This window comes from Conger conger, chromosome 10 (genome assembly GCF_963514075.1).
Source record: "Conger conger chromosome 10, fConCon1.1, whole genome shotgun sequence".
In the NCBI taxonomy this organism is placed as follows: Eukaryota; Metazoa; Chordata; class Actinopteri; order Anguilliformes; family Congridae; genus Conger; species Conger conger.
This window is the reverse complement of record NC_083769.1, coordinates 36,014,870-36,023,800: the sequence shown is the minus strand read 5'-3', so window position 1 is coordinate 36,023,800 and position 8,931 is coordinate 36,014,870. Positions and strand designations below refer to the sequence as shown.

General features: G+C 42.5%; 1 protein-coding gene across 1 annotated transcript in view; it reads right to left on the bottom strand.

Annotated features, from left to right (window-relative positions):
- Positions 1-4,375, bottom strand: part of ren (renin) — an 8,091-nt gene extending 3,716 nt beyond the window's left edge. The window contains exons 1-5 of the mRNA XM_061258138.1: positions 4,314-4,375; positions 3,713-3,866; positions 2,817-2,940; positions 1,867-1,985; positions 366-562 (exon numbers count right to left, since the gene is read on the bottom strand). Coding sequence (XP_061114122.1) covers positions 366-562; positions 1,867-1,985; positions 2,817-2,940; positions 3,713-3,866; positions 4,314-4,375 — 656 coding nt within the window. The remainder of the gene's footprint in view (positions 1-365; positions 563-1,866; positions 1,986-2,816; positions 2,941-3,712; positions 3,867-4,313) is intronic.
- Between the last annotated feature and the right edge of the window lie 4,556 nt (positions 4,376-8,931).

Below are 8,931 nucleotides of genomic sequence, written 5' to 3'. Positions count from 1 at the left end.
TGCACACACACTGACCTGCTGTAATGCACACACACTGACCTGCTGTAATACACACACTGACCTGCTGTAATGCACACACACTGACCTGCTGTAATACACACACACTGACCTGCTGTAATACACACACACTGACCTGCTGTAATACACACACTGACCTGCTGTAATGCACACACACTGACCTGCTGTAATGCACACACTGACCTGCTGTAATGCACACACACTGACCTGCTGTAATGCACACACACTGACCTGCTGTAATGCACACACTGACCTGCTGTAATGCACACACACTGACCTGCTGTAATGCACACACTGACCTGCTGTAATGCACACACACTGACCTGCTGTAATGCACACACACTGACCTGCTGTAATAGACTGAAAAGACCTTCTCCTTCAGGACGTGCTGGGACATGATGCGGTCGAACACGGGCGTGATGCCATCGATGGCCACGTCAGGAAACCCCATGCCCAGCACGCCATCAAACTTCGCAAAAATGAATGGAATCGCTGGTAAGGCTGTCGCTTCAGCAAACACCTGCACCACAGGAATCCCGCCCACCTACAAGGAAGAGGAGAAGATTACTGGCTGTTGTTCAATGTAAATGACGGTTCAATTTGCCAATCTAGACTGCTATGTCTTACTGACAAATTGGATTGTATGACCACTGCAATACCATTCAAGGGGTAAAAAAAAGTGAGTTATCACCAGTGTCTGTTTTTTTCTGTGGCATAATAAAAAAACATCCAACGAATGAGAGTTTACAAGAAAGTATTTCAGGTTGTAAAGCAAGTGAGTGACTGCAAAATAATTACTAAAGAATTTGAAAAGTTTATCCTAAATTCATGGGCCTAATACGGCAGCTCTTTAAATGTTTGGTATGTTTAAAAAACATTTTCTCAGGATTTTAGTTTCTCAATATAAGCCGATATTGATTTCATTAGATAAGATATTAAAACATTAGTCTTCCATAACTGAGCCAGCAACTATGTCTAAAATCTGAAGACATCAGACATGGCTGTAAAAACTGAAACATGTATATTCTCACAAATAATTCATAAATATTTCAAATAACTCATATCTATAAAGTATAAAAATGTAAAGCAAAACTCATTTTTTTAAACTAAGAAATGTATTTCATTCACAGAGTTTCCTGACTGTCTGAAAACTCAAATAATCCCCAGCAAAAGTAATAATGGAATGACACATATATGCGTGCACAAACACACAGGCACACACACAAACACACACACGCACCAACACACAGGCACACACACAAACACACACACATGTACAAACACACAGGCACACACACAAACACACACACGCACAAACACACAGGCACACACACAAACACACACACACACACAAACACACACACATACAGAAACACACAGGCACAAACACAAACACACACACATGCACAAACACACAGGCACACTCACAAACACACACATGCACAAACACACAGGCACACACACAAACACACACACACACACACAAACACACAGGCACACACACAAAAACAAACACATGCACAAACACACAGGTACACACACAAACACACACATGCACACACACACAGACACACACACAAACACACACAGGCAGAAACACACAGGCACACTCACAAACACACACACACAGGCTCACACACAAACACACACACATGAACAAACACACAGGCACACATACATGCACAAACACACATGCACACACACACTAGGGTTGCCAGATTTCAAATTTAGCAAACACTCAGAACCGACATTGAACCATCATTACAGCATAGTTTTTTCCATTGTATTTTACAGTCACTGTCTTCAATTATACTATACGAGCAATTATACTATATAACCTGCACTCACCATCACTATGTCTTCACTCAGGAATCCTCTGACATTACCAGCGGCGTACTGGATGGAGAATCCTGTGCCATTCGGAACATGTGTTTGGGATTTCGAGGAATCATATCTATTGTGGGTAACTGAGCAAAATACATTTGTGAGACATCAGCCTTATAAAGCTATATAGTCTTTCAATGTATTAAATACATTTAAAATAAAATAGATAGGCCTCTGTTCAATTAAAGTTTATCCTTCCCTTTGGCGGACATCTAAACACAAATATTTCCATTTTTCTTCACAAACTCAGTCGGTGGTGTTAACAGTGATGAATTAGTGAGTGCCAAGCTTGGCTCGCTGTGTTTTGGAGGAATAAAAAGCAATACAAATAAAAATAATTATTGCTTCAGACTATAAGGTCAGGACAAACATTGATTGAATTCCAGTCTAACATATTTCAAAATAGTTCTGACATCAATCTTTGTCTATGAACTGTCACAACACCAACATACTGTTACCAAAACCTCTAACTTGGAACATACGGATGCATACAAACCAAAATAAACATGATTACTGAAACATAACATATAGAAAAATGCGGCCATGGAACATTATTGGTAGTCATTATCATATTATAATCACTTTTTTTATTATTCCATTTTTTTTTTTGCAATTCTTTTGCAAATACAGCTGCAGAATTGAGGGGAAAAGAAAGAGAGAGAGAGAGAGAGAGAGAGAGAGAGAGAGAGAGAGAGAGAGAGAGAGAGAGAGAGAGAGAGAGAGAGAGAGAGAGAGAGAGAGAGAGAAAGAGAGAGAGAGAGAGAGAGAGAGAGAGAGAGAGAGAGAGAGAGGAGAGAGAGAGAGAGGGGGGAGAGATTTAAGGAGGATTGAAAGGAGGATTGAAAGTTACAGTGACATATTTGAATTAATTGACAGGTTAAGAGAAAGAGAGAATAATGAATCCCCAGACTTACAGCAGGCTGTGTACAGTGGGGAACAGTCGTCGGAGGGAACCCAAAGATTGGCGGATCCTGTATCAAACACCACATTGAAAATCTGTGGCGGGGACCCAATGCTGATCTCACCAAAATACTGTGTCTGAGGACAGAGAGGAAGAGGTGAGAGGCAGTGACAATTTAAGCATGAATTTAATGTCATTTAAGCTATTCACACAATCTAACGTCTCTTTAACTGCACATGTAGTTTCATGAATGCTGCTCTCTTTCAGGTGTACATTTTGAAAAAAGCATACAAAGATAAAAAGGCCAAATGCTGAGAACAAATAATGGGAAAAAAGTACAACTTGTAAGCAGACTGATTAGATGTGCTCTAACACATGCAACATGAGCCCCCATCTGGATAAGGCTGGTATCACATTCAGTCTTATCAGTCTTCCCTTATTTGTTTCCGCTATCATCTGTCAGATCCCCACATGCGGGTTTACACTAAATTCTCCTGTATTTCAGTTCAAATTGCCAGGGATTCATCCTGCTGGAGGAGGGCCAGTTTGGTTGCCTGAGCCTCACTCACAGTTGAGGGGAACCTGCATATATTTAAAGTATAAACTGAAGAGTCTTGCGCTCAAGTGGCTGACAACAACTGTATCATGACACTGCATGTTTTCTTTAAAGTACAAAGTTTTGTTCATCGGAGAACAACGTAATTGTTTTGAAGTAATTTACATAAAACTAAATGTACTAAAAGGTTCACTCTTTGCTATCCAGGTAATTGGTTATATGGGAGTATGAACATTATAACATGAAACAACTAACAGTATATAACAATACTGACTAGTACTGCTGTTCTCATATACTACTGCAAAAATCAAACATTTCAACAGAGGTATCACAGAGCAAGAGCAGAATCTTACATCCAGGTAGTTGGTCAGTGTTGTGGGGGCTATCCCATTGCTGGGGGAGGGGCTTCCTCCAGTTTTCTCTGATATCTGGGCCAGGATCTGGCCAGGAGACACGCCCATTTCATAAAGATTCTCTCTGATGGAGGGCATCTTTTTTAATGTGATCCTGTGGGGAGACACAAGCACATTAAGGAATAAAGATAAAGCAGGTACAATCTCCAGATCAACACCAGCAAATCATTCTTGGGTCATTTTATTTGTGTTAACTATAGAAGTTAATACAGAAGTAACTACTGAATGTATGATTAAAATGTTAGACATGCAAATGATTTATTGAAAGAAAAATATATCAACATACAATCATTAACTGTTAATTTAATCAACCGTTTCTTCAGTGCACTATTGATGGGGATACAAATTTTTTTTTTTGTCTTTTCCCAAGTTTTTCCTTCAATGATAATGGAATCAGTGCAGACATTAGTATTCCTCATTATGGTGCATTATTTACATTACTTTATGCAAACACGCACATACTGTACCCACGTGCACACACGCACACACACAAACACGCATACACACATTCAAACACACAGTAATTAAGACAGAGGGTTACCTTCTTAAGGCCTGGATGGTGGTCACAGTCATGATCAGCACAATTAGTCCTCTGCAGTGCATGGTTGAGCCCCTGATGGTGATGTCACAGATACAGAACTATCCCTGCACTTGCAGCTGTTGTGAGCCTTGCTGTTCCTGTACCCTGAACCTCTGAAAAACTGGGCTCACCCTTTCTCTTCTTATATCATCTCTCCTTAGCTCCACTCCAACCCACAGGACTGCTTTCTACAACTGATACAACACTCCCAGGGTGAGGTGACCTCTGACCCCAGTGAAGAACACAGGGACACTGGTCCCATGGGGCAGCATTCCCACTGGGCCGGCGATCGCGTCATTGGCTGGTGCGCACAGTGAGCACGTAGAGAAAGGGCGGAGCGAGTGGGGGTCGGGGGGTCACAGCAAACCTTCAGGGAAAAGGTAGGAGACTCCTGTGTCCTAAAATTCTCACGGGGTTGACAGACAAATCTGTTGGTTCTAAAGTATAGTAAATATACGAGTAGTTGCGTAGTGGTTGTCATAGTGTCCACCAATGCCTGTCCAGTCATGGGGTTACTACTGTTATTTTGTCGAGGATTGACGTAGGCAAAACCAAAATTGATCAAATTGTTCTTTTTTCTTCTGCATCATTGTGAGTTTGGAGAAAAGGAAAAAAGCATATTCCCATCAACTAGGCCTACATCAAGTACCTGATACATATTAATAGTATTAATTAGTTTCAGAGCTTTGCTCATTCCTGTGGACCTGTGGACTCCATATCTCACCTCTTTCACATTTCTAGTGGCTAAACAGGTTTTCACTAAATACAGTACTATCTATATTGTAAGTGTTTTGTCTGTTCTGCTGTTTGTAGGTTCCCTTCTCATTTTAACTTGGAGTTGTTTGGCACTATGCACTTGTGAGTCACTTTGTGCCAAAATGTCCACTGCAAAAACTCCATAATTAAATCTAAAAATGATCTTGGATGTAATTCTCACACCCTCTACCACCTCCTGAAGGATATTAGAGGATCAAAACAGGCGGTTTCTGTTGAGACTACCCGTTTAAACCAAATTACCAGAAGACTATTGCAAAGTGCTGGTGATGCTGTGCTGATTGTGAAGAATTTAGGAGAGCTACCAGCCTGTGAAAAGAATTTCTTATCGCCCTGGACTCTCACCCACATCTATTTACATTCTCCGGATAGTTCCGTCTCGTGAGCCTCCTGCTCCCTTTCTCCCTGCACACTGATTTTATGAACACTAATCACTGTGAGGGCGGCATGGATGGTGCAGTGGGTAGCACTGCCGCCTCACAGCAAGGAGGTCCTGGGTTCGAATCCCCGTCGGCCAGGGCCTCTCTGTGTGGAGTTTGCATGTTCACCCCGTGTTTGCGTGGGCTTTCCTCCAGGAACTCCGGTTTCCTCCCACAGTCCAAAGACATGCAGGTTAGACTGATTGGAGAGTCTAAATTGCCCATAGGTATGAGAGTGTGAGTGAATGGTGTGTGTGCGCCCTGTGATGGACTGGCAACCTGTCCAGGGTGTATTCCTGCCTTTCGCCCAATGTATGCTGGGATAGGCTCCAGCCCCCCTGCGACCCTGTTCAGGATAAGCAGGTTAGGATAATGAATAAATGAATAATCACTGTGAGGAGAACAGCACCTCTTGCCAAAGTTTCTAAATCAATACTACTAGAGCAACAGCAGGAAGGGAAATTAAATCCTTTGTTTCTCTCATCACACATCTGTCACTCCTTTTGTTCTTTAAATTAGTCTTTAAATTAGATTCTTGTTCATCTAGTCTCAGTCACTTCCCAATTAACTCTCTTTTTTCCACATTCACGCCATCAAGTGCTGGAAGGACTTTAGATCTCTATTAGAGTGGGACAGCAAAGTGACAACAGTTAACCTTATTGAAGCATTGAAACCTTATTGAAAAAGACACGCATATTTGTATTGTCAGACGCAACACTCAGACATACAACACTGAAAAAAAATATTTCTGAAGTACAAATTAACAGAACTGTTTTTTTTTTCATTATTGCCACCACATTTTGTAACAGAGAAAATAAAACAAATAAATGTCCTGTTCGATTTTTTTGTTGTTGTTTATTGCCATTTCTTTCTCCTCAGGAATGTGGTTCTGTACTTCATCAAGCCGAATTCTCCATGTATATTCCCTCTCCCATAAGAGTGTTTCCCACAGTAAGCATAGCAGTCAGGTTGAGGGAATATTTGTGAACTGTCCTGGCCTTCCTGAGAGATACGTAGGAAGCTAGATGTCAGGGAGAACCAAAGAAGCCCAGAGTTGGGGTCAGAGGTTGGCTCTTTGGGTTTTCCCTAAGGAAACAAACACATCCTTCAGGGGCACAGGATGCTCCGTCTTCTTCAGAAAGTGAGTGATTCTCGTGCTAGGATTTCACAGGGTGGAGGATGCATAATTATGTCCTCGAAAAGTGACCGTGGGGAAATGTGATGCCGTGCAGGGATGTGCTTGGGGGGGAGGGAGGAGAATATTTATGGTTCAAAATCAAGGAAACTAAAAAGCTACTGCTGTAAATTACTCTAAAGCTTGTGTCAAAACAGGCACCGCTTCTGTAAAAGCACCTATTAAACTATAGCCTATAAATTACCTCAGACATTATCGTTCATTATTGTTATATTGTCCGCATTTTAACCCTGAAAAAAATTCTGCAACATTTGATATACATATGTCACATGTTTTGGCTTTACAAACTGGTTGTACATTTAAATTCCCTAGCCAGATGGTAAGATAGAATTTTTTTTTAATATTTAACATTAAATCTGTTGAAGTGTAACAACATACACATTTTACCCCCCACCCCTGCCAGACTCCACAGCTCCGCCTCCTGTGCCCAGATTGGCTGATACAGCTGGCTGATCTCTCTGGTAGGCAGGGAGTGCTGCTGAGGATTCTCCTGTGACCCTTGACCCAGGCCAGCCCCTTTCCCACACAACCAGGCCAAGACCTGCGTCACTCCCCCCCTGCACTCCCACCAGGAGTCACTCTGCTCTCAGGCCTGGGAAACCCCTGTCTGTCTGACTGTCTGACTGTCTGTCTGTCTGTCTGTCTGTCTGTTTGACTGTCTGTCTGACTGTCTGACTGTCTGTCTGCATGTCTGTATGTCTGTCTGCCTGACTGTCTGTCTGTCTGTCTGTCTGTTTGACTGTCTGACTGTCTGTCTGTCTGTCTGTATGTATATATGTCTGTCTGTCCTTCTGTCTGTCTGTATGTCTGTCTGTCTGTCTGTATATATGTATGTATGTATGTATGTCTGTCTGTCATTCTGTCTGTCTGTCTGATGTTTTTACATGACGTTTTAGTAATTTGGCAGAAGAGTTAAAAAACTGAATCAAATCAATATTTTTTGTGACCACCCTTCGGCGTTAAAACTGCATCACTTCTCTGAGATAGCCAACGCTGTCCTGCAGTTCTATAAGACAATCAGCAGGGAGGTTGTTCCAAGCATGTTGGAGAACTTGCCACAGTTACATTACATTACAAGGCATTTAGCAGACGCTCTTATCCCGAGCGATGTACAATGAAGTGCAGATTGAACACAGGAACAAGTGTGAAGAGGACCCAAGAGGACAGCCTGACCATACAGACAATCGGAACCCTGGAAGAATACATCAACTTACAAACTACCATACCTCAGTTGGCAGCTTGAATACCCCGAGCACAACAATACAATAGCTAACACAAAACACTACACTACAATATCTATATATAACTATATAAGTGCCATTATAGTCTATGGCATATACAAGACTAATCATGGTGGTGAGGTAGGGAGGGAAAGGTGCAGCCTGAAGTGATGAGTCTTCAGTCTGCGTTTGCAAGAGGTCAGAGACTCTGCCGTTCTGACATCCACAGAAAGGTCATTCCACCACCGTGGGTCCAGGACAGACAGCAGTCGTGAGTGAGAAGTGCAGGTGTGGCGAGGGGGAGGTGCCAGACGGCACGAAGTGGCAGAACGGAGGGGTCTTGCCGGTGTATATGTCTTGATAAGCGATTTAATATATACAGGGGCTGATCCCTTAACTGCTTGGTATGCAAGCACCAAAGTTTTAAATTTGATGCGAGCCATGACAGGCAGCTAGTGGAGTTCGCTGAGCAGGGGGGTGAATGCCTGGGAACATTGAGTACCAGACGGGCTGCAGCATTCTGGATTAGTTGTAGGGGTCTGATGGCAGATGCTGGAAGGCCAACCAGCAGAGAATTGCAATAGTCCAGGCGGGACAGGACAAGGAGCTGAGTGGAGTAGGTGGTGAGGAAGGGTTGAATTCTCCGGATGTTGTACAGGAAGAACCTGAGTGCCCGGGTCACCGTAGCGATTTTCTCGAAGAAGGACAGCCTGCTGTCCATCACCACTCCAAGGTTTCTTGCACTAGGGGATGTCACTGTGGTATCCCCTAGTGAGATGGAGTTCACACAGCTACAGTTCTTCTGCAGACTTTGGTTGGCTCCTTGACAGTCTCTGTAAAATTAAATCTTTTGGAAAATGAATATTTGGACATCTCAAATATGTTCTTTTATACTAACACACGCAAAAAGGAAGCATATATATAATAAAGTCTTGGGAGCCTAAGACTTCTGCACAGTACTGTATGTATGT